The 27,261-nt window shown below is 36.3% G+C and overlaps 1 protein-coding gene across 1 annotated transcript; it reads left to right on the top strand.

Annotated features, from left to right (window-relative positions):
• Positions 1–2,264: 2,264 nt before the first annotated feature.
• LOC107871105 (sedoheptulose-1,7-bisphosphatase, chloroplastic) lies at positions 2,265–6,106 on the top strand. Its single transcript, XM_016717903.2, has 8 exons — positions 2,265–2,926; positions 3,251–3,370; positions 3,469–3,654; positions 4,266–4,347; positions 4,662–4,883; positions 5,094–5,194; positions 5,380–5,451; positions 5,581–6,106. Exons 1-8 carry the CDS (start codon positions 2,807–2,809, stop codon positions 5,860–5,862), a joined length of 1,185 nt encoding a protein of 394 aa, XP_016573389.1. The 5' UTR covers positions 2,265–2,806; the 3' UTR covers positions 5,863–6,106.
• The last annotated feature ends 21,155 nt before the right edge of the window (positions 6,107–27,261 follow it).

Genomic DNA, 27,261 nt, shown 5'->3' with positions numbered 1-27,261 from the left:
TAACAAATATTTATATTGTATTTATGAATAATACATAAATAATTATAATATATATATATATATATATATATATATATATATATCGGTTCGGTTTGGTTATTTTATCGGTTATTTTAGAGTAAAACCAAACCAAACCAAATTAGTGTCGGTTTTTTAAAATTCAAAACCAAACCTAACCAAATATCGGGTTTTTTAATCGGTTTGGTTTGGATCGCGATTCGATTGGTTAAAAACCAAACCATGAACACCCCTAGCTCCAATATTTTTAACCCGAAAAGGGTTGATATATTTTAACCCCAAAAGGCTCAATTTTTAAAGCATGTCAAACAACAGTGATATATGAAGAATATGTGAAGAACGAAGATCATGCATAAGAAGAAGGATGATCATGAATATTTTACAGAAAATCAAGCCAAAAAGGGGAGATTTGTTAGTTTTTTTGCCTTGATTTTCTTACCAAAATTAAGTTTTACTTTTTCTTGAAAGGAAAATAAAAGTTACCATAATTACTTTTACTTTTTTGAAAGAAAAATATAATTCTTTTCCATATTTGACAAATATCTTTCTTGGAGAAAAGATTTTGGACATCTATAAATAGATGATCCCTTCTCATACCATAACATAACACAGTAACATCCACAATTTAGTGCTTAAAAAGTCTGGTTTAGGGGAAAGATTTTTTCCCAATAGATTTTTTTTTTCAATATTAGTTTTTTATATGTAGACCGTTTGGCCAAACCATATTAATAGTATGGTTTTATTATAGTTTTTTCGTTATCTGATTTATCATCTTTATTGTTTGCAAACTAAAAGCTTTCGCATGACGCCCTCTAGATTTCGAACCCAATAAGAATTTTCTCACTTTTTCTCTTTTGTGGTTGCTAAAACTATCTTTGTGGATGGTAAAACAAGACCTAAATGGATTTATATATATGCTCCGTAGTAATGGATGTTTATGCAAAAGTAGATTGGTCCAAATTGAACTTTATTTATCCACAAATGAAGGAAAAAAAACCCATAACCCAACAAGAGGTTCACTATATATATCTTCAGGTTGAGATAAAAGATACTATAATTTTTGACACTACATCTTATAAGCTACAAAATATGACATAATAATAATTTTCGAAAGCAAAAATCATTATCTTATAATAATACTTCATTTTATATTGCATTTTAAACCGAAACTAGGAAACAATTATAAACATGGCTAGCATTTGCTTGTCGTGCCAACATTTTAAAACTTAGCACACGTTTGGTTAGACAATAAGTTATCTCAAAATTATTATTACTTATTTTATTTTTAATATAGAGTAAAAATAATATTAAATATAATTTTGCGATAACTAATTCTGAAATAAGTTATCCTGCGATTTTATCCCAACCAAAGATGAAATAAAGTATAAGCTCATTCTAAAATTAATATCGAGATTAATTATCTCTTATACCTCATACCAAATAAGCCGAGTAGGGTGTAATGAAGCTGAAAACTTTAAATATTAAAAGTAACATCATAGCTATCAGTTCAATGAAATGCAAATAAGATCATCTGCCTTTGGAAAATCAAAATCAAATGTTCAGCGCAACTATGGAACCTAATATTCTCATTTCTTATTAAAGACTGCAGTTAGGAGCTTCAATTTGACAAACTAGTAGAAAATTATGGAAATGGGAAAATGTGAGTAATGATCTTTTAATTTGTGGGTTCATTTGTGTACTAAGTAAAACATTAAGTTGGTGTTTGAATATGCAATTTGAGTTAAATGACTTTAAGTCTAGCGTTTAAAACGTGATTTGGTATCATGATTTCAAATTCTCCATAAAGCAAGATTTGGAATTTTATTGTGATTTCAATTTTTCTAAAATGTAAAACTTGACCTATAAATTTATATTTTTTGTAAAAAAAAGAAAAAAACATCATTTTAAATTTTGCAAAAAAAGACTTATTTTTAACGTGAAAAGATTATTTGTACCATATGAAAGAACTATATTAAAGAATAGTTAGCTATTACTACTGTTGACTAGTGTATCTTCATAAAACTGTGCATTAAAGAGGTATATTGTGATGGGCACCTTCATTTACAAAGATAGGATAGCTATATTGGTTAATACAAATATAGTCAAAACCAATATAATCAAACATCTCTATACCAATCGTTCTCTGTTAAAAAAAATAAATTAAACCTAAATCTTTATATTATGCTATATTATTTTCCGATAACATTTCGTTATTATAATTAAAAAGTATCTGAACAAACAATACTATTATACAAAAGTTTGATGGTAGACTTGTAGTACTTGAGTAGTAGAATATGCTACCAAAAATTACCTTTAATTAAAATTTCTCAATTCTTATAGCATGAAAGAAAGCTGACTCAGACATCACGATTTCAAAACATAAAGAGAGAAAGCATGGGATGATTGTGTCAACTTGCAAATAGAAACAAAATGAAGAAAGGCCATCACTCATTACTACTCACTAGTCACTGGAAACCATATCTCTTTGGTTACAAAGATATTTGAGTCACAAAAATATGAGTGATGGTCATTAATCTCACCCATACTCAATTGGCCTATCTATACAAATATATCAGCCACATGGCAACATCCAATTAACTGCTTATCTGCAACCCCCACCCCCACCTCCACCCCACAAAGAAGTTAGAGGCTGACTGAAACTAACTCAACTAGTATAGCAAGAACTTTGAAAATAAAAAAAAGTTCTTGCTTATCTTGTTTCTTTCTTTTTTGTTTGTATGATATTTTCCCCTCTCCACTTGAAAAACTCTTAGTTATAACACACAAAATGGAGACTAGTGTCACATGTTGTGCAAGAGCAACAACTCTTCTCCCAAATGTTTCTTCTCAACAATATTCAACTTCACTTGCAACTTCAAGATCCATTTCCCCTTCATTCACCTCCAGGGTATGTCTTAATTTCCATATAAGTACTATTTTTCAGCTGTTTCTATATTAATTAAATAACTTTAGGAAACTATGATCAATTAAGTAAAAACACAATCTTGGACATCATAAACTTGTACTTCTAAAACAAAGCAAGTATGTGACATAGAATATAAATAGATAAGTTATAAGCAGGGGCAGACCTACAACTCTATCACGAATTCAGTCAGCAGAACCTAATAGCTTTGGCCTAGACCTATGTAGAAATATTTTTTAGCACCCAATAAGCTTTCATTTCTAGAATTCAAAACTCGTAAATTCAAAATTCTGAATCCGCCTCTTGCAGGGTCTGAAATCAAGCTCATTATTTGGGGAATCATTGCGCGTCTCGCCTAAATCATCACTTAAGGTTTCTAGGACAAAAAATTCATCCCTTGTGACAAAATGTGAGATTGGTGATAGCTTGGTAAGTTTGATCATGTTTCTTGATTAATCTTATTTAGTGTAAGTGTTATGCAAGAAATTGATGGCAATATAATGACTAGTGAATTTGTCAATTTGTAGGAAGAATTTCTTTCAAAATCAACCTCAGATAAGGGGTTAATCAGGTTGATGATGTGTATGGGAGAAGCACTTAGAACAATTGCCTTCAAAGTCAGAACAGCTTCTTGTGGAGGAACTGCGTGTGTCAATTCTTTTGGTGATGAGCAGCTCGCTGTCGATATGCTTGCAGATAAGCTTCTCTTTGAGGTGCAAAACTATACAGTGGCGGAGCCAGAAATTTTAAATAAGAGAGTTTGAAAAATGCATGACTACATATTCGGAACGTGTGACCAAAAACAATTCTTGAACCGTCTTTGCCACTATATTTGAAGCTTCGTTTTTTTGTCAATGAGATTCAACAATTTATCTATGTACTAAAGGATTTGTCTTTACTCTATTTACAAAATAAAACTTACTGACAAGGGATTTCAATTGAACCACCATCGGTTACATGTAGCGCCACCCCTCATGACAGAAATAACTTATGCTACGCTCTCCGTTTCAATTTGTTTCAGTTACTTTTCTTTTCAATATGTTTCAAAAAGATGCCTCTACCACATGGTATATTTAAGATCACAAGATTAAAAGTTATTTTGACACATTGTTCGAATCTTTAATTTAAGACCACAAAATTCAAAGGTTATTTTTACTTTCTTAAATTTCGTGTCAAGTCAAACAAATTGAAACAAAGGGAGTACTTGATAAGCAAATGAAAGTTTTAAAGTTTCTTTTTGATTGTATAATGTTTTTCTACAATGTTAAATGATCTTATCTAATTTTGACAAAAAAAATTTCTCCTTTTGATTGTTGATGTTTAGGCCTTGACATATTCACATTTCTGCAAATATGCTTGTTCTGAGGAAGTTCCTGAGCTCCAAGACATGGGGGGCCCTGCTGAAGGTTAGCAGATTATATAATTTTGAACAACTTTACTTTTCTTCAAGTAAAATGCATGTCCAAACACAATTTTATCTTCGAAATACCATTTTCCGAGTTGTGGAGACAGCCTCTTGAAGAATGCAAGGTAAGGCTGCATACAACAGACCGTTGTGGTCCAGCCATTTCCCGGCCCCACACATAGCGGAAGCTTAATGTACCAGGGCATACCAGGCTGTTCTTCATGTCACTCAATTCATGTACAAACGTCTAGTTATTTTCCATAAAGAAACATAAGGGTATAAAAGACACTAACGTATTCTATTTGTATCAAACAGGAGGATTTAGTGTTGCTTTTGATCCACTTGATGGTTCCAGTATCGTGGACACAAACTTCACAGTTGGAACCATCTTTGGTGTATGGCCCGGAGATAAGCTAACCGGGATCACAGGAAGAGATCAAGTTGCAGCAGCCATGGGGATATTTGGACCGCGAACTACATATGTTCTTGCTCTTAAAGATGTTCCAGGCACCCATGAATTCCTTCTCCTTGATGAAGGTTTGAACATAAATACAATCTATTAAATGAGCAATATGAATCCGAACATTAAATCTATTAAACCTTAAGGCAACGGGTGGAGTGATCAAAATTTTTTTGAGACTTTACTTTTTATATAACTCAACAGGATTTCCAGTTAGTGTATCTAAATCACTATAGATTTTTCTTGCTATGAGTTGTCACAACATCGATGTTTCTTTTTGTTCGCAGGAAAATGGCAACATGTTAAGGATACAACAGAAATCGAAGAAGGAAAAATGTTTTCCCCTGGAAATTTGAGAGCCACATTTGACAATCCTGACTATGCCAAGGTTTACCATCATTTCTCATTTTTATGTTCAATTTCTGATATATGTACTCGGGCGTGTGTTTGTACAATATGTCTTTTCTATACCTTTTCTCTTGTTGTTCCCTTTTCATTTTTTACTATGTTGATGCCTTCTAAGTTTCTATTTAAATGAAATTCCTCTTTCTGACTCACGATTATTGATGACAGCTTATCGATTACTATGTCAAGGAGAAATACACATTGAGATACACCGGAGGAATGGTGCCTGACGTTAACCAGGTAAACTATAGGTAAATAGGGCGAAAATGACCTTTTTTCGTTTATATAAGTTGTAGAATCCTGCCCACACCACTATATGTGGTCATTCATTATCCTCAAATGTCATTTTAAGTTCTCGAATTTTCACAGATCATTGTGAAGGAGAAAGGTATTTTCACAAATGTGTCATCTCCAACAGCCAAGGCGAAACTGAGATTGCTCTTTGAAGTGGCACCATTAGGATTCTTGATCGAGAAAGCTGGAGGTTACAGCAGCGATGGGAAACAGTCCGTGCTTGACAAGGTGATCGTTAATCTTGATGACAGGACTCAAGTTGCTTACGGTTCCAAGAATGAGATCATCCGATTTGAAGAAACACTCTACGGATCATCCAGGCTTAAGGCTGGTGCACCAGTTGGTGCTGCTGCTTGAGTCATGAGTGCAGCAGACCTGTCATAACGTTTTTCCAATTCGCCTTCTTTCTAGAGCATCGCGAAAATGATGTGGAGAGATAGGTTAAGAACATAAGGTCTCGTTCAAAAAATGGGAATGGAACATTTTTCCTTTTTGTTGTTTCTATTACCTGGTGACAAATCTTTCCATGTCAAAAACAAATAATTTATAGTATATCATGTAGATAAATTCAAATATTATAAGTTGTCCGATTATGCTTCAATGCCTCATTTCTGTTCTACTCAAACTCAATTTTGTTATATTTTTGCATATAATGCTAAGCTCTTGATAAATTTGAACTATACTGAAATCATAAATCACAATTTAGCACTATTTTCCTACACTAGGAAGAGCCTTGGAGCAACATTAAAGTTGTCTGCTTATGACCTATACTAATGCTCCGGAGCGGATGTATGTTGAATTTTGTGTGCTTCTGCACTCATTCAACCCGATGCAGACAATTATATAAGAATGTACAAAAAATGATACAAAATCACCCTTAAAACCAAACAGATAGCTCGTGGTTCCTTGTGTATTCGTACCTCCCGGCAACCACAACCCCTAAAAGTAAGCTTTGAGCGTCAATATGCGTGTTCGTACCTCACCGCAGCCACGACCCCTAAAAGTGCTCGGTGCTTTGATTAAGCTTGGGCGTCAAATATGTCACGTACCTCCCGACAATCCACTACTTCTATATCACACCTAAATGCAGAGACACATACACACAAGCTAGAGAAATGGCCAAAAATATTAACCGCGCCAGGTAGGGGTCGAACCTACGACTTTCTGCTTAGGAAACAGACGCTCTATCCACTGACCTACAGGCACTTCTGTTGGTACCCTCTTGTTCTCTTTTAACTTAAATAATTAAATCTTTCACTTCTTTCCTTTCCTCAAATTAATTGGAAGATAATGAATATGAAAATTAACTAAGGGAACTTTAAGGGTTGCAAAACAACCTCTGCAAGATTGGAGGCAGAGCCAAGATCTGAATTTTGAATGGCTTGTTACATGTTTCTAGAAATTCTTGCTCTCATCGGACTATTTGTATCTATATACATCAGGATCTCAATTCACGAATTTCTCGGTTTAAGAAATCAAAATAAGAGGCTCGAATAATTTCTTAGAACCTTTTCTCAATTTCAATAAATATTGGTATAGGATATTTCATCATAATTCTATGATTCAATTTATCCGTTCCTATTTGAAGTTGCGATCAGATCTATGCATTATAGAACAATGACTTCAAGTGACAATAATTGGGTTCTAAATTCATATTTATTCATATTTAATAAGTTTCTTAATACAAATACTTCGTTTGAGCAAAATCTACTGCATTTGGCCGAATCCATATCTTGGTTTCTAACTCAGTCCCTATTAAAGAGCACAATTCTAGCTTCAATATTATAAAAGTCTCGTATCAAATTATCTTTTGTATTATTTATATGTTTCGGCGTTGATTATAATTTTTTTGTTCTCTCTAAAATCTTTATATTCGTCTAAGATATGAAGATTTCTCACTAATAAAGTATTTGGTCAAATATTATACTTCCTTAGTTCATTTTTACTTATTCATAGTTAATTTTACATATTTTTTAGAAAACAATAAATAAAGGTGTCCGGAGCTTAAAGAGTCAATTTTTTAAGTTATAATTCTAAAGGGCGCGATTGATTTTGAAAGAAACCAAAAGGAAAAAAATACTTCTGGCAGAGCGATTTATAAATTGTTGGTGACCTAGCAACCCAGCGACTTTTAAGTTGATGGTGGTTAGGCAACTTTCAAGTTGTTAGTGGCCATCAGTTTTATCTTAATTTTTTTTCACAACCTTCTTTATATAAGTAATAAGAAGTTTCTTTTCCTCTCGCGTTTAAGTTTTTTTTTTTTTTTTTTTTTTTTTTTTTTTATATAAAAAAAAAAAATTTTTTTTTTCTTTAAATTTTTAGTTTTTTTTTTTTTTTTTTTTTTTGCTTTTTAAATACGAAGAACTAACATTCAAATTCGATAAAAATATGAATTATCATAAATATTAAATTTATTGTCGATGGATTCTTGAACGATAGGACAACGTTCAATTGATGCATACTGTCTACTTGCTAAATTAATGTGATTATCAAAAATTTCAACAATATGGATAAATAAAGACAGAGAATTATTATTTCAAGTGCAAGTCTTATTGTACGTTTCAACTCCATTGGCTGAAAAATATATTGGATATCGTCTAGTGATAACAGAAATACTTAGTAGTTAGAATCACTTATACCCATTTTATTCCTTAGTAAGCGTTGCAATCGCTCATATTTAAGAGATAATAGAAATACTTTCACAACTACATGCCATCGATTATATCTTACAAAACCAGCTTCGTCATATAAAATATTGTCACTCCAATATAGATTTACTCTTACTTTATCTTCATTCATTTTTAATACAAGAAATAAATAACTTTTATAACTTATTCAATAAAACGAGAGTAAGGTGAAACTTATATAGAGCTTCAGAAAGTGATATTTAAATAAGAAAATTTAGAAAGCAAAAATAGCTTAAACATGAGAGGAGAAGAAACTGCTTATAGAAGAAAAATTTAAAAGGAAATTGCTGGCCACCAGCAACTTGTAAGTTGCCAAGCTGACATCAAATAAAAAATTTGTTAGGCCACCAGTGATTTATAAATGTAAGTCTCACTGATAAGGTTTTTAAAGAACAAATCGCTAGCGTTTTGTCTATTTTGATTTTTTTCAAAATCAATTGTCCCTTTCAGAATTTTAATTCAAAAATTGACTCTTTAGGCTCTGAAATTATAAATAAAGTCATCCCTTATTATAAATCATCTAAATAATCAAAATCAAGCAAACATAGAGATAAGATACAAGTATCCCTTCAAATTATATCTGAAGTTGTTATGACATACCTAAACTTTACCTATCACACTAAAAATATTTTTTAGTGGCAGTTAATTAACAACAATAACTTAATTGCCGCTTTAGAGGCATACTAGTGACAATACATTTTACCTCTCTTTATAAATACCCCTAAAGCCTAAACTTTACCTATCACACTAAAAATATTTTTTAGCGACAATTAATTAACAACAATAACTTAATTGCTGCTTTAGAGGCATACTAGTGACAATACATTTTACCACTCTTTGTAAATGCCCCAAAAGCCTATATCGACAATGGATTCAATTATAATTACCTAATATCGGTAAAAAGTTTATCACTCTATGTTAAAGTACATGTCTATTACCGCTAAAGTTTGTTTTTTGTTGTAGGATGGGGGTTTCTATTCCTCCCCCCCCTCCCCCCCCTCCACCCCCCAACCTAAATTCATTTTTTTCATATTTTTGTGTTGACATGGCAGCCAAGTCAGCACAAAAATATTCTGATACTTGGCAGCTACATCAACAAAAAAGAGCATAGAAATACAAAAAAAATGAGTTTAGGAGAGTAATAAGACTCCTGTAAAGTTTAGGTATGTTATAACAATATCGAATATAATTTAGGATACCCGTGACTTATCTCATATACATACTTTAAAAGTTGAGCAGCCACTAACAATTCGTTGAAGTCTCTAGTCTAATATATAATCTATATCTATAATCTATAATATATTAAAAGTGTGAAGGGTCTTAAAATATTGTTTGAATTTTTGCACTTCATTAAAATTTTTTGCTTTAGACAAAATCATTTTTTCACTATTTTCTAATATTTAAGAGTTAAAAAATTAATTAAATATATTTATGATAAAAATTTTCCTTATTAGAAGTCATCAGAATTAATGATAATTAATACTTTTTTCATTAGTTTAAGCATTTTAAATCAATTAAATTTGATTTTAAGAAGATCTGAAAAATCTTGAAATAAATACAAAAACGTTAGAATAAGAAAATTTTAAGAAATTCCAAATATTAAAAGTTTTAAGTACGCAATAAGCATGTAATCAATGATTTTGTAAAGATTTGACTTTAAAAACAAGAAAAGATTTTAAATAGAGAAAATACCGAATTACCTCCTGAATTATACCCAAAAGGGCTATGCCACACCTCAACTTAAAGGGGGTCCTATTACCCCTGAACTAATTAAAAGTGAAATTTTCACCCCCTTAGTGCCTATGTGGCACATATGTGGCACACACGTGTGCCTACGTGGACACTTTAGTGTGTTGTGGCACATAAGTGCCACATAGGCACCAAGGGGTGAAAATTCCACTTTTAATTAGTTCAGGGGTAATAAAACCCCCCTTTAAGTTGAGGTGTGGCATAACCTTTTTGGGTATAGTTCAGGGGGTAATTGGGTATTATCTCTTTTAAATATATAAAAAAAAAATATTGTACCACAAATATGGTTCAAATTGATGTATTTCGCTTAGCCTCTGGCAGAATAAGAGGTATTGCATGAAAAATGCAAAAGTGATATCCATCAGCCATTTGAAACTTCTGATGGTAAAATATATATATGTGTTTACACTAAAACATATATTTATGTTTACACTATTATATTAAAGTGTGAAGGAATTTTGAAAAGTAATTTGACTTTTTACACTTCATTAAAAATCTTCGCAATAGATAAAATTATTTAGATTTAAATAATCAAACGTTATCCATGCGAGGCACGTGCAATTAAACCAGAAACAAAAATATAGATTAAACATAACAAATCATATCTTTCCCTTGCGGTTATTTTTCTTTTTCATTTCTTTATTTAAAATCTTTTCTTATTTTTAAAGTCAAATCTTTATAAAATCATTGATTATATTCTTATTACATACAAATTGATCTATAGAATTTCACGCAATTAAAAAAACGAATAGTTCATAGATAAAAGAGAATTTTAATTTCTGATACATATTCCATAACATAAGTGTGAGACAAATACCTCTCTTTTATCATTAAACACAAATATACTACTGTTTTTATACTCTTTGTCATCTCTATAAGAAACCAAATTCATGAGATTAATGTATAGCAAGTTGGGTACTTTAGATCTTTGAATTTGTTTATATTGAGAATATGGATAAGGTTAAATATAAGATCCAAAAATTTAAATTTTTTGAATGTTAAAAAGATTGAGGTATTAAATTCGCTATCAGAGTATTAAATTTGATATTCAATTCAAAATCTTTTTTACCAAAACATTCAAATTCAATTTATAATTCAAACCTCCAAATCAAATATTTAAAAAGTTAAAATTATTGTTTAGATTTCGGGTTGGTTGAAATAAAGACCACCCTTAATTTTATGTTGAATATTAAATATATTTATGATAAAATCTTTCCTTATTAGAAGTTAGCGGAATTAATGAATCCTCAACATACGGTAAAAGAAAATTTATTTTGTGTTGGCAGTGGAGGTCTGTCGTGTGTGAAATCTGCAGAGGAGTATATTCTGTTGTGCAGGTGGATGTGTGTGAAAAATGGGTTTGGATCGGGTAATTTTAGTTTAGTCCCATTTTGATCATGAGATAATAATATTTTAAGTAATTTAATCTGCAATTAATAGAAAGCTGATACGTAATAAATCATTTTTTAATTATGATTTAAGAAAAATTTGTTAGTTGTAAGGGTATATTTGAGTCATAAAGATGGATGGAGGGGTATTTTTGGCCCAATAGGTAAAAGAAGAGTATTTTTGAACCAATTTCAATACTTAAGGAATATTTCTGGTCCTTTTTCGTATTTTAAAAGGAAAATTAAATTGTCAAAACCCGACGGAACGCTCATCTATCACCTGTATTAAGTAAAAAAGAGACAGTAACATGACATAAGAACAGTACGATTAAACCTAATCTTTGTCACACCCCTTTTCGACTCCCGAAGGATATGGTTATAAATTAATGTTCGAAAGGGTGTTAATTATTAAAGTGACAAAAGATGAAAATTTGTTTGAAAAAGAATTATTTTTAACAATCAAAATTCAGAGTCGCCACTCGGCATAAATCGGGTGTGCCGAGTCACCCATGGATATCCTTTTTCAAAATGGTTTTGACTTTTTAATACTGGTTTGCGAACAGAGATTCCGGCTAAGGAATTCTGTTGACCAAGGGGAAGGTGTTAGGCACCCCTCGATCCCGTGGTTTGACCACGGTCACTTGGCAGAGCGTATCGACTATTTTTTGACACTAAGAAATGTATAAACCACACAAGAGCACGCAAAATAATCAAACAAAACAAAACAATCCAAAATGTAAAGTCCACTCCGATTATACAGTCCAAAAATTGAAAATACGAAAATATAAATCCTATTCTAAACTAAATCTAGACTACTCCAATGCCTTACCCGATGCCGCGGGCCTTCACCACGAACATCTTCCAAGTACAAGGTACTTCGGGGCATTCCCCGGATAAATCAGTACAAATGAAGCTTTTCGTACGATAAAGTAAAATGAACCATTCACGCACATATTCAAATATTTCAATAAATCGTTATTTCTAAATTTGACTACCCGACCTACATATGCCTATCCAAGTTCAACATATCACAATTCTATCGTGTTTAACATTACCCATGCATCAAAATTAATCAACATTAATTTTAGCAATTTTTAATTCCCACTCCCAATTTTATTTTAACACAAAATTTCTACAATCACGATTACTATTTCAACAATCCACAATCACTATGAACTCAATATTCATCATTCACATCACACGCAATCGTAACCAACGAAATCAACAACCAATCAATACAAGCAGTTATTCATCACCAACAAAGATCAAACCACACACGAATATCCAATTCGAAATACGAAACATCGCAAATAATAAAATAGATGAGAGAAAGTGTAGAGTTGGACCTCGATTGAAGCTTTTATTGTGCCAAAATATGCGATCAAAAGACAAAGTCGGATCCAAAAACTCTCGATTTGAACCTCAATCACAAACTGACCAACCCAAATCACAGACAACGACTAACCCAAGCCTAAATCGAGGTTCTCAAATGGAATCCACGATTGCCGTCACTCAAAACTCAATCGGTGGGAATATTACCTTTTCTGGTGTATTTCTGCTGTCGAAACAGAGACAACAACAACAGTGAAGTTGGGTCATAGGATGTCGAATGATTTTCGATGGATTGCAGCTGTGGTTGATCGGTGATCGGTGATAGGCGACAGAATAATTTTCTGGTGGAGCTGGCCGGAATCAACCCATAACAGGTACATTTCAGTTGTTTAGAGGCTGGTTTTGCCAATTCTGGCGGCGAAAGAGCCCTTTTCGACGAGCTTCAGGCGAAGACTCGCCTGTCTCCGATCTCTTTCTTTCAATTTTTACTAGCTTCTCACCATCTCTCCATTTCTCTTAGATTTCTTCGCTACTCAATATCTTCTTTGATTTTCTATGATTTTCTTGCTCGATTATCTCACTTTCTCCATATTCCGATCTCAGAGCGTGTCTTCTTTTCTGATGAAATCAAATTTCGGTGAAGCATCGGGGAGTGTGACTGTGACGTGTGAGTGTTTGCCTTTGTCCACTGTATTTTTGAATTCTTCTCAGTGTATGGCATGCAATTTTATGCGTGAATCCATCATGCATGTGCGATAGTATGTGACGGTATGTGAGTGTGTGCTCTGTGTGAGAAGAAGAAGAAGCCCAAGAAAATGGCATGAGGTGAATTTTTTATGCCGGTGGGTCCTTGTGCATTGGAGAATATCAGTGAATATATGAGAGTGTGTGATATATGTGGTGAGGGTGGGGTAGTGGTGAGGTAGGTGGGGTCACGTGGGGTAGGGGGTAGGGTGTGATGTGGTTTTTGATTAGATAGGTTGTTAGGATAGGGTAGGTAGGGGTTGTTTTTTAATTGGAGGGATAAGGGTTAGGTGTCTATTTTTATTTGGGTAGGCTGCTAGGATAAAACAAAATTAGTTAGGGGATTGTTATTTTTGTCATTTGTGGAGGGATTATCACACGGGTGAGGGTACACGGTAGGATGACATAAAATGGGTAAAAGTGAATAAAAATTAAATTTTAAGAGGACAAAATAACGTGTCTACATCATGCCCTCTTTGGATGTAAACACATGGTGTTTTCATACAATGCAGTAGACAACGAGGCGGAATTTCATCCTGACCTCTATTTAAAAGCACGGAGCAAGAGAAAGGAGGAAAACCAGGTCTTGACTTAGGACATCCTACCCACCCCAGTTATGAGGGGATTAAGTGACAAGTATCTCTAAGGATTGGAAGAGAAGTGGACTATACCGAGTTGGAGAGTCGAGTGAGGTTCCATCGAGGTTCCGGTTCGCGGCTCTGTCATTACAGCAAAAAATAAAAATTACAAGTTAAAACATAAATGAATTTACAAAATCCTAACTATACAGCTTCTTTTTGGCTCTTGACTCGCCTTTTATCACCCTATTCTTCAGGAGGGCTCCTGACTTGCAATTTCTTTCAACTTGTTGCTTGGCTTTCAATTGCTTCGCTTTGTTGCTTGACTTTTCGTTTCTTCACCCTATTCTCCAGGCGGGCTCCTGACTTGCTATTTCATCACCCTGTTCTTCAGGCGGGCTCCTGAAACCCAAAATTAAAACTAGAACGAAAATTATCCCAAACAAGAATTATAATAAAGTAGTATTTCATTTTTGAAAGCGCTGTCCCATTTTCCAGGAGGGTCCTGAACAGAAAGTAAAGTCCCATTTTTCAGGAGGGTCCTGAATTGAAAGTAAATTCCTGTTTTTCAGGAGGGTCTTGAACATAAAGTAAATTTCTATTTTTCAGGAGGGTCCTGAACATAAAGTAAAATCCCGTTTTTAGGAGGGTCCTGAATAGAAAGTAAAATCCCATTTTTCAGGAGGGTCCTAAACATAAAGTAAAATTTCATTTTTCAGGAGGGTCCTGAACATAAGGTAAAATCCCATTTTCTAGGAGGGTCCTGAACATAAAGTAAAATCCCATTCTTCAGGAGGGTCCTGATCATAAAGTAAAATCCCATTTTTTGGGAGGGTCCTGAACATAAAGTAAAATCCCATTTTTCAGGAGGGTCCTGAACAGAAAGTAAAATTTTATTTTCCAGGAGGGTCCTGAACATAAAATAAAATCCCATTTTTCAGGAGGGTCCTGAACATAAAGTAAAATCCCATTTTTCAGGAGGGTCCTGAACAAAAGTAAAATTCCATTTTTCAGGAGGGTCCTGAGCATAAAGTAAAATCCCATTTTTCAGGAGGGTCTTGATCATAAAGTAAAATCTCACGGATGTGCATTTCCAATGGTAGCTGAATTAAGTGAAGCGAATTTCCCCTTATTTCAACAAAGAAAATTTAATCAGTTAAAAACTTAGTGGTGGCTTGCAGCTCTTGGCTTCTCAGGTATCTGCCCCAGCACTTACTCCTTTCATCTTTGTTCTAAGTTGCTAACACCTGTCCTGTCTTGCCGCATCATCGACCCAGATCCAGATTGAGGGAAGTGAGTTCTGACTTGAACAATGGGCTTTCATTTTACCATGCCTCTGAGGTGCACCCTTTTCCCTAATCTGAATGCTTCCACGAATCCAACAGTCTGTCGGTTGATAGACTTTCTTTGCTTCGTGTTGAATTACGATCATATTTCTTTCCTGTGCTGTTCCTTGGATTTTTCTCGTATAATTGGAAAGACTAGTAGTAAATTTTGAAATCCTTTCTCGCTTGTGTTGACACAGACTTGACTTAAAATGTAAAGAAATGATGGTGACTTTTATTTTGATAAATGACATAAGAAAATACAAAAAGCATGAATATGTAAATGAAAGCAAAGGGCAATGTCCCATATTCAAAAAGAAAACTTATCTGAATACGACAACCAACTCCAATGAGTATGACATGCATTTTGGATTGAGCTGCTTGATCTCCCTATCCAAACTCCCCATTTGTTGTTGAGTTCATGCCTTTGCCGCTGAGCCGCTTCTTCAAATCCATTGGACTCATTCATCACATTCGATTGTCGACATCTTAAATGACTTTCGCCAACAAATCTCTTTCTTTCCACTTTTCACTTTTCTCTTGAACCCTCAATCGCCTTACGGTGCCCGTGAGGGTTTTCACCAATAGGACTCTCTCATTTTTATTTCTCTCCACTCACCATCGCCTTATGGTGCCTGCAAGGGTTTTCACCAATAAAACTCTCTCATTTTTATTTCTCTCAACTCACCATCACCTTATGATGCTCAGGGGGTTTTCACCAATAAGACTCTCTCATTTTTGTATTTCTTTCCTGATTTCTTATGCTGAGGGAGACAAGTGGTACCTCACAATGTATCATCATATCCATTGCATGCTTAGCCTTAACATTATCAAAATTGATCTGAAGGACTTTCTTTGGTTGTAACTTGGCTTTTGGTTAAGGTTAGAAAAGATGGTAAGGGGCTCAAATGATACTTGAGGTGGGGGTGGGACTTACAACTTTTGGAATCGACTCAAACAACACATTAACTTATGCCCTAGCTTTGTTGACTGGGTGAATCTTATATCCTTATTTGGTTGGACTGAGCTCGAAATAGGGCAGCCTACATATCTCACTCCCGAGAGAGGAGAATCAGGTCGGACATAGTTCCATCAGCTTGTCCTTTGTTCTGATTTGATTTTGATTTTGATTTTTTTTCCTCGACATTTATCCTTGACTCTATTTTGATTTCAAAAGAGGGATATGAAAGAAAAAAAATAAAATGAAGCTCAAAAGGGTAAACAAGGGATGACACAATGTTTGGATAGAAGAATAAAATGCCTTCATCATATCAATCTTAAAAAATGCAAGTACTAAACATGCAATAAAATCAACAAAGGATCAAATATCATACATAGTATCTTTTGACCGCATCAGCATTGATAGCCATTTCTGCCATTTTTCCTTCAATATCTGTCAAATATAAGGCTCAATTGGGCAACACTTTCTTCACAATGAAAGGACATTGCCATTTAGGGGAGAACTTGCCTTTCGCTTCAACCTGGTGAGGAAGGATACGTCTTAATACCAACTGAACAACTTCAAAATTCCTGGTACGGACCTTTTTGTTATACGCTCAATCCATCCTCCTCTGATACAACTGGCCATGACACACAGACGTTAGCCTTTTTTCCTCAATCAAACTCAAATGTTCCAGTCGGGTTTTTACCCATTCGTCATCATCAATCTCTGATTCTACAATGATGCGAAGAGAGGGAATTTCGACTTCTGCAGGGATGACTGCTTTTGTCCCATACACTAATAAATATGAAGTTGCCCCTGTTGAAGTACAAACAGTGGTGCGATAACCTAGCAATGCAAACGGCAACTTTTCATGCCACTGTCTAGACCCTTGTACCATTTTTTGCAGTGTCTTTTTTATATTCTTATTGGCGGCTTCTACAGGACCATTGGCCTTTGGGCGATATGGAGTAGAATTTCGATGTGCGATCTTAAACTGTTGACACACTTCTTGCATCAAATGACTATTAAGATTGGCAGCATTGTCTGCAATGATCATCTTAGGAATTCCAAATCTACAAATGATATTGGCATGAACAAAATCTACCATAGCTTTCTTTGTCACTGACTTGAAAGTTACTGCTTCCACCCACTTTGTGAAGTAGTCAATGGCTACCAAAATGAATCTATGTCCATTTGATGCCTTTGGATCAATCAGTCCAATCACATCCATTCCCCAAGCCATGAACGGCCATGGAGAGGCCATTGCATGCAACTCAACAGGAGGAGAGCGTATCAGATCACCGTGTACCTGACATTGATGACACTTTCAAACAAATTGAATAGAAACCCTTTCCATAGTAAGCCAGTAATAACCTGCTCGAAGAATTTTCTTTGACAAGACATGACCGTTCATATATGACCCGCATACTCCAGAGTGTATTTCAACCATGATTGTCGAGGCTTCTCTTGCATCTACACACCTTAAAAGTCCTAGATTTGGGGTCCTCTTATACAAGATTCCCCCACTTAAGAAAAATCCACTAGCCAAACGCCTAATAGTCCTCTTTTGATCGCTGGTGGCATATGCTGGGTATTCTCCTGACTGAATGTACCGCTTGATATCCAAGAACCAAGGTTCTCCATCGAGCTCTTCTTCAACCGCATTACAGTAAGCATGCTGATTACGACTCTGTATATGCACTGGATCGATGTAGGCTTTGTTAGGATGTTGGAGCATTGAAGACAGAGTGGCTAAAGCATCAGCAATTTTATTACGAATCCTTGGAATATGCCTAAATTTTACTAACACAAACCGTTGACATAGCTCCTGCAAGCATTATCGATACGGGATGAGCTTCAAATCTCGCGTCTCCCAATCGCCTTAAATTTGATGGACGAGCAAATCCAAATCTCCCAACACCAATAATTCTTGGATTCCCATATCAACAGTTAACCTCAAATCAAGTATGCAGGCTTCATACTCTGCCATATTGTTAGTACAGTAGAATCAAAGTTGTGCTGTTACCGAGAAATATTATCCTGATTCAGAGATAAGAACCGCACCTATTCCGACTCCTTTCATATTGACAGCTCCATCGAAGAATAACCTCCAACCTGGATCAGCATCTATAACGACTTTATCGACACACGACACTTCTTTGTCAGGAAAATATGTCTTTAATGGCTCGTACTCTTCATCGATGGGATTCTCAGTAAGATGATCTGCCAAGGCTTGGGCTTTCATGGCGGTCCGAGTCACATATACAATGTCGAACTCGGTAAGCAATATTTGACACTTTGCTAATCAACCCGTTGGCATAGGCTTCTGAAAGATATACTTCAAAGGATCCATGAGGGAGATGAGATGAGTAGTATAGGATGAGAGATAATGCTTCAACTTCTGTGCTACCCAAATTAGGGCACAACACGTCCTTTCAAGAAGAGTATACCTAGCCTCATATGCGGTGAACTTCTTGCTAAGATAATAAATAGCCTGCTCCTTTTTGCCAGTGACATCATGTTGACCCAGGACACAGCCGAAAGAATTTTCCATTACTGATAAATATAATATCAAAGGACTACTAGGCTTTGGGGGTACTAGCACGGGCGGATTTGACAAATATCTTTTGATTCGATTGAACGCTTCCTGACATTCTTCAGTCTATTTCACCGCAACACTCTTTTTCAGCACTTAAATATGGGCTTACAAGTGGTTGTGAGTTGAGCAATAAACCTGCTAATGTAGTTCAGTCTACTAAGCAAACTCATCACCTCCGTTCTATTCTTGGGCGGGGGCAAATCCTGAATGACTTTGATTTTCGAGGGATCCAATTTAATTCCTCGACGGCTGACTACAAACCCCAACAGCTTTCCAGACGGAAATCCAAATACCCATTTTGCCGGGTTGAGTTTGAGATTATACCTGCGAAGCCTTTTAAAAAACTTTCTTAAATCTTTAACATGGTCGGCCTGACTTTTTGACTTAATAATCATGTCATCCACGTAGACCTCAATCTCCTTATGCATCATATCATGAAACATGGTGGTCATGGCTCTCATGTATGTTGCTCCAGCATTCTTCAAACCGAACGGCATCACTCGATAACAATAGGTTCCCCATGGTGTGATAAAAGATGTCTTCTCTGCTTTTTCATCATCCATAATGATTTGGTGATATCCGGCATAGCAATCCACAAAAGAGGCAACCTCGTGTTTATCACAGTTGTCTAACAAAATGTGGATGTTGGGCAGTGGAAAATCATCTTTCGAACTTGCTCTGTTCAAATCACGGTAATCAACACACACTCGAATTTTGCCCTCTTTCTTTGGTACGGGAACAACATTAGATAACCACATGGGATAACGAGCCACTCGAATTAATTTGGCTTCAAGTTGTTTCATGACTTCCTCTTTAATTTTAATACTTACATTCGTTTTAAACTTTCTCAACTTCTGTTTGACAGGAGGGAACGCGGGATCAGTTGGCAATTTGTGAGCCACTAATTCAGTGCTTAAACCAGACATATCATCATAAGACCATGCAAAAACATCCTTATAATCAATTAATACTTGAATCACTCCATCTTTTAGCTGTGGAAAAAAAGTTACACTGATTTTAGTTTCCCTAACATCTTCTTGATCTCCTAGATTTATTGGCTTAGTCTCATTCAAATTAGGATTCGGTTTGTCTTCAAACTATTTCAACTCTTTGCTTATTTCTTCTAGTGCTTCTTCTTCATCATATTCCCCATCCTGCTTCATTACATCTTGATTAGTTTGGATTTTAAGATCAGGCTGAAAATTCCGCATGCATGTTATGTCATTAGAATCAGCATAAAGAGAACTGTGTAAGAAAAGAAAAATAAAATATATTAGACACGAAACAAAAGGGACATTTCATTTCATTAAATAAAAGATAGAAGGGTTTAAACACAGATGCCAACATAACATAAACAAACTAAAATCTGAATTACAACCCTAAAATAACTCGGATAAACAGAAAGAAAAACAAAATAAACTACCAAAACTCCCTTTTGACGGGGAGAGGAGTGACTTCCCAATTATTAAGCCGGACAGCTGAACCTATGAATTGCACATCATCCATACTGGTACCTTCTCCTGCTTCGACCATATCAACTTCAATAAAAAGGTTCTGGAAGTCATCAACCAATTCAACTTCAAATTCCACATGCTTCGTGACACCGCTCTTAACAAATGATTCACTGAGTAGTGGCATTGGGCGAGGGAGTGACCATATTTCCTTTTTCCTTCCCTTGGCTTTCTTCAGATCTTCAGCTTAGGCTCAAATCCCAGACCAAACTTGCCCACGTTCTCACTTGGACATATGGGATGAACTATACCGTGTAGAGACGCTCCCAAACCCTTTCCTAGCTCAAATTCGTATTTCCAAAGTTCACGCACCATCATGATAGAAGCAGAAGACAATTGCAGTCCCGGTATAGTCAGCCATTCAAGAATACGATTCACTGGCACTGTATCAAAAATTTGATAGATGAATGTCTCCTCTACGTTATTTGCTTCAATAAGAGACAAGGGAGAATCTTCGTGGGCTGACAAATCTCCTTCACCGTGAATAACTACTTCTTGCCTGTCATGCTCAAACTTAATCATTTTGTGCAGTGTAGATGCAACCGTCTTGGCCTTGTGGATCCATGGCCTTCTCAACAACAGATTGTAAGAGGAGTCTACATTCAATACTTGAAACTCTATGGCGAACTCAACAGGCCCTATGGTCAACATTAGTTCTGTTTCGCCAATGGAATTTGATTTTGCACCATCGAAAGCCCTAACACATACATTGTTGGGCCTGATCCTGTCAGCACCAATATTCAACTTTTGCAAAGTAGAAATAGGGAAAATATTTTCACCTGAACCTCCATCAACCATAACATGAGTGACGTAGAAATCTTCATACTTCACTGTAATGTAAAGGCCCCGGTTATGCCCTATACCTTCAACAGGCAGTTCATCGTCAGAAAAGCTGATCTGATTGACCTCAAAGATTTTTCCAACGATTTTCTCAAGTTGGTTGATTGTAATCTTCCTTGGAACATATGCTTCATTTAATACCTTTAGTAAAACATCACGATGCTCCTTGGAGTGCAACAACAAAGATAAAAAGGAAATTTGAGCGGGGGTCTTCTTCAACTAGTCTAATATTGAATACTCTGGCAATTTCATCTTTTTCAAAAATTCTTCGACTTCTTCTTCAGTGATAGGCTTTTTGATACATGATGGTACACTCACCATTGGCTTGGACTTTCTTAAGCTTTCAGGCACGAAGCATCTCCCTGACCTAGTCAAACCCCTACCTCATCTATATCTTTCACAACTTCTTTCCCATGATAGGTCATCACAGTCCGCCCATAATTCCAGGGAATACTTTTCGTATCAATTATCGGAGGTTGGGTCACCGGTTTGAGGACAATAGGCGCTGCCAGTGCTCCTTTCACCGTCAAGATGGGCTGACTCAGAGCTCCCACCACTGTCAACTTAGATTTATCCTGACTTAAATCAACATGCCTTCTGGTGCCCTGTACTGTGATCAAGGGTTTCTTTGTTCTTTCTTGGGCTTTATCTTCTTTCATTCCTTCCTGGCTTAATGACATTGCTTTCAAAGACTCCGCTACATTCATCAATTTCTCCTCAATGGTCTGTATCTTGACAATAGGCTTATAACCCCTCGAAGACTCTTTCCTGTCATATATCAATTCTAATATATTGGCTTCAGCATGGGTTGGCAGCGGATTCTGGTTAATGTTTGGACCCTTCGGAGCCTGGACCAGCATCTAATTTGTGTCAATTAAATCTTGGACAACTCTCTTTAAATTCCAGCATTTCTCGATATCATGGCCTGGCATATCAGAACAGTACGCAGACCTTAAAGAATAATCAAGATTCCTCGGCGGTGGATTTGAAAGCCTTCCTTAAATTGGGCTTAAAACCTTCAACTTTCTCAACCTATCAAACAAGCTAGCATATGACTCACCAAGAGGTGTGAATTGATTTTTGACCGCCTTCTCTTTCTTATACTCGGTCCTAGGCTGAAAGGTGGGTCTGAAGGGGTTTTGGTAATTTGTTGGAGCGAATGAGCGATTTTGTGGGGCTTGCGCGCGCCACTACAGGTAAGAAGGGGTTTGGGCATATGGCTGTGCGCTATATACTGGGCACGAGAGTGGTGGAATAGAATATAAAGGTTTTTGTGGAGGGTAGTAATGGTGGGGAGGAATATATGGAGCTTGGGCGTAGACTTAGACTTGGGATTGGGGATAGGGGCGAGGTGGTCTTTTGGGATAGGAATGGGTTCCAGCTATGACAGTCGCCACATCCTCTTTCTTCTTTTTACCTCCAAATGCGCCAGATCCACCTTGAATTGCTTGTGTGGTGGCTTTTAATATGACAAAACTCACTATTCGACAGGTCTTAATTCCGTCCTCTATCATCTCCCCCATTTTGAGGACTTCCATAAAAGACTTTCCCATTGCTGGAAGTAAATATTGAAAATAAGTCTCATCCTGCGCTTGAATGAAAACTTCTACCAACTTACTTTCTTTCATTGGAGGCTTTACCCTGGCGGCCTGTTCACGCCACCTTATCGCGTATTCCTTAAAACCTTCAGTGCTCTTTTTGTTTATGTTGACCAAGGATTTTTCTTCCAAAATTAGGTCGATGTTATACTAAAAATGTTGAACAAATTCAAAAGCCAAATCATCCCAGCTGTTCCATTTATCGATATCTTGATTGATAAACTATTTTGAGGCCAGATCAGAAAGACTCTCGCCAAAGAAGGCCATGAGCAGTTCTTTCTTTCCTCCTGCAGTTCTCAACTGGTTGTAATAACGTCTCAAGTGTGCAATGGGATCACCGTGTCCTGCATACTTCTCGAACTTAGGCATCTTAAAACCTAGGGGAAGGTTGATGTCTGGGAACATACAAAGATCTTTATAGGAAACACTCTTATAATCTCCGATTCCTTGCAAATTCCTCATAGCCTGTTCTAAACTTTTCAATTTCCGGGCTATGATATCTTGTTCCTCCGTTGCGACAGGTTTCTCCGTATCAAATGGAAATGTAGGCGGCTGAGTGTTACCATACAGTTCATTCATTTGCAAAGTAGGCTCCGGGGCATAATACTGACTATCTGAAACCTTCAGTACTGGCTCACTGGCAGACCTAGGAAGCCTCATTGTTGGACGCACAGCATATATGGGAGTTTCATGTGGTGGCAGAGCCACGAATACCGGTGTGATCGGTGGCGCTGGCTGAGCAGCTGGTCTTGATTGGGGAGCTTCCAAGGGCACACCAGAACTGCCAGGATAATAATGTCGCGGAGCGAATCTTGGCGCATGCTCAAGTGACTTAATAGGAGCAGAGAATTGTGCCTGAGAAAGCGGTGGGCAGTTAGAGATATTCCCAAGACCTTCAGGGAGCGGAGGAGGAGGCATTCCGCTGGCCCATGCCGTGTGTAAATCTATCAATTGTTGCCTGAGCCCTACTACCTCATCATTGTGTTCAGAACTTTCTTCCCTGTGATCCTGATCCGGGTCAATGAGCGAATTTTCAATCTCCCTGCTAGCCATGGCGAGCTTTGCTTTGGATCTAGTGAAGTATGGGTGACTAGCCAAAGTGCTTTAAACCTACCACTGTTATCTAAAAGAACATGCTCATCAAAGACGACATTCGTTAGGATTAGGGCACACAATCAGCATGGGAATCACATTGGTAAAATTGCCCTAAATTCATGTTCATTTCTACCAGCTTTTGAGGGTAGCGAGGTCATTTTAACATCATCCTGATTTTTGTCTACACTTATTTTTTATCTACACTTATTATTATTATTATTATATTATTACATTTTTTTTTCTTTTTTTCGTATCCATCTCTGCTCTTTTCTTTTCTCTCGTTATCTACTTTTATTTTATCATTCTTTATGGTTTTTGTTTTTCTTTAAAAGAGGAAAAATAATGAAAAACAATGAAACAAAATGATTAGATCGAACCCAAAAGTAGGTTGCCTACGTATAATGTTGTACATGAATCAGATCTAGCGTAGTTCGGGCAGCATGTGCATAAACATTACCCTTTTTTTTTTTGCAAAAATGAAAATAAACAAACAAAGGAAAGACGTATCATCATAACATTTGAAGAAAGAAAACAACAAAAATGTACAAAAAGTTTGGGACCACTTTAAAACTAAACAACCAATACGAAACAACATTCTAGACCCCCTAAGACGACATAGGTGAAATTACTAATAAAGACCCTAATACCGAAAAAAAGCTTGACTTTGACTTAAAGCAGACACCACCCTACAATGACAGACACATAAAAGACTCAAACTGAATAAAGATAAGAAATGCTCTTTCAGACTGGTGCTCTGCGTGATGACCCTGACTGATATGGACCTACCTGTGAAGTTCTCTTTCTTCCATTTAAACTTTGTAGCATATCCTATAAAGACACCCTGATATTGGGGAAGAAGCTTCGGGCCCGTACTCCTGCCTCATGAGGAGTGCACTTGGAAAGATTATTCTGACACCTTTCTACCGTCTTGAACAAATCTGCTAATTGAACTCTCAGTGTTTCCACTTTGGACCCTACATTTTCATCCTGATGGTCGTCTACTATGCATTCTTCCTGTATTCTCCCTCTAAGCTGCATTGGTAAGGGTTGACTGATACCCCGAGGGATAGATTGAAGCCAGAACCCATATCCCTGAGTGTACCCCGAATTATCCAAACTTTCTTTGAGTGTGTGTACACCTAGCTTTGTTGTATGCTTCCAAAATTGCTCGTACTTGCTCTCACCTAAGGCTTGGTCCTTGAAGTACTCAATATCCTTCAGAAGATCCACTGGTGGTGGCACGTCCTGTAGCCCACCCAACTGGCGCATTACCCTAGAGGGGACTCTATGGTCTAGTGCAATTGAGCCCTAACATAACTAAAGGGAGCTGTGTCTGACAACCCAACAATACTATCTTTGGTTGAAGCCACAAATAAGTCCACAAAATATTATCTCTGGTTCTCGACTCAAGAAATTCAATCCAAGCGTCGACTCCCACGGGTAACGAGAATTTATCCAAACGCAATCTGGAGTCCATGGCTTTCACTCGATTGGGAATACAACGATCTAACATATCTGGTCTAACTAAAGAAGGAGCATGCAAATGCTCCATCATCCATAACTGCAATATCAGGTTACTGTCCTAAAAAAATCTCCTTCTCCCCTTTACTTCGGTTAAAGCCTTATATATTTCTGTTAAGATCATGGGTATGAGAGTGAACCTGCTCTTTTGATTAATGCCCTTGTCATTTTGATCCTTATAAAATAGGGTCATCACCACAGATTGCAAACGGGTATTAATACGTCTTTCTTCTAGTGGAAACACTAAAGTACCTAACAAAGCGAGGGTGAAGACTTCAAGACGCTTTCTCTCCCACTTCTCCTTAGTCATATGAAATTCATCCCAAAAGCAATCAAAACCTTCCTAGGGTCTGAATCTAGCAAACAAAAAATCTAAGGAAACCCACGAATCACTTAAACAACCCAAACGGACACCTTTACTTTTTAAACCACAAAACTGCAAAAATCTCACGCCAGTATGATTTCATGCTCGGATCATATCCTTTTCGATATAGGGAAAATGCAACAAACTGGATATTTCTGCCAAAGTAGGAGTCATTTCACATTCCCCAAACCTGAACACCAAACTACTTGGATCCCAAAAGGTCAACAAAGCCTCTATTAAATCTGGACGAGGGGTAACATGCAGAAGTTCCGTAAGATCACCTAATATTTAATTAGTTTCTGCTGATCAACATAGTTAAACATCTCCCACCATTTGATTAACTTTTTGGGCACCTTGACAATCATCGGAACTCTAGACTTGGTGGACAAATCCATCCTGTAATAACACATAAGACGTTATCTCAAAAATTCGACAGGAGTAGAAGATTCCCAACCCTTGGTATTTTTGACGCAAGCACATGTCGATGGGATAGAACATATTCATGACTCCAATTTGCCGAACAGAAGTACTGAACGAAATCAGTCTACTTGGCAAACAACTCTAGATTACGGGGCGAGAGACTTAGGCTAATACTAAGACAAAGGCCAACACAAAGAATACCAGACCCACCGAGGGTTGCCTACGTATCCCAACCCAAGGGAAAGGAATCAGGTATGCGTAGTTCATCCAGATTGGACAATTAACGATTAACTAATAAATTGACCCTAACTTAAGAGACACTACCAAAAAACAAACGAAAAAAAACTTTTGGATTTTCAGCTAGACACTGACACCACCAATTATGAAGAAAAATCTTTTTGGTATTTTTGTTTTTGACAAATAAGTACAAAAGGCAAACAAAACTTTTTTTTTTTTGAATTTACGGTACTTTGAGAAGACAAATGTAAAACATAAATTTTTTTTTTGAGTTTTTGGATCGTGAAGAACAAAAGCCATAAAGAATTCTAAAATAAACTACGACATTCTTTTTTTTTCATTCTTTTCGACTCACTTTTTTCTATTTTTTTTCTTTTCATTTTTTCCTACGCACCTTAGTCCTAATAATTTTTTTTACTTTTTTATTTTTTTTTCTTTTTCAAAAATCAATCCGTCAAATGACCACGTTACCCTTAAAAATGCAACAGTTAGCACGTAGGGATTCTTTAGAGGGGAGTCTCCTACAAAGGGCCATGTGGGTCCCGCTAGGTCTCCGCATGATGCACATAAGCATGACCTAAAGGCTGACCTACGTTGTGGTTTAATAACAAGGCTGTTCGAGGGAGCATATGGTCGATAGTGGCTGCTTTGCTTTTCACCTACTCCATAACACCGACGGCTCCCCCCCTAGAATAAGGGTGACTCAACTAGAGGTCGTCTACAACACGTGTACTACGGACTTATTGCAGAAAGAAGGCCGGGGGGTGGACACATGATGACAAATATAAAGCGGTAACATATAGGATAAATACTATAAACAAAGAG

Source organism: Capsicum annuum, chromosome 5 (genome assembly GCF_002878395.1).
Source record: "Capsicum annuum cultivar UCD-10X-F1 chromosome 5, UCD10Xv1.1, whole genome shotgun sequence".
NCBI classification, from domain to species: domain Eukaryota; kingdom Viridiplantae; phylum Streptophyta; class Magnoliopsida; order Solanales; family Solanaceae; genus Capsicum; species Capsicum annuum.
Note: the sequence above shows the minus strand (reverse complement) of the source record. Positions and strands in the feature narration are given on the sequence as shown.

Bases quoted from the DNA above. Each gene is read 5' to 3' on its own strand.
- LOC107871105 (XM_016717903.2), top strand. From the start codon at position 2,807: ATGGAGACTAGTGTCACATGTTGTGCAAGAGCAACAACTCTTCTCCCA. The intron at 3,655-4,265 runs GTGCAAAACTAT...GTTGATGTTTAG, and splicing joins CAGATAAGCTTCTCTTTGAG to GCCTTGACATATTCACATTT. The intron at 5,195-5,379 runs GTTTACCATCAT...TATTGATGACAG, and splicing joins ACAATCCTGACTATGCCAAG to CTTATCGATTACTATGTCAA.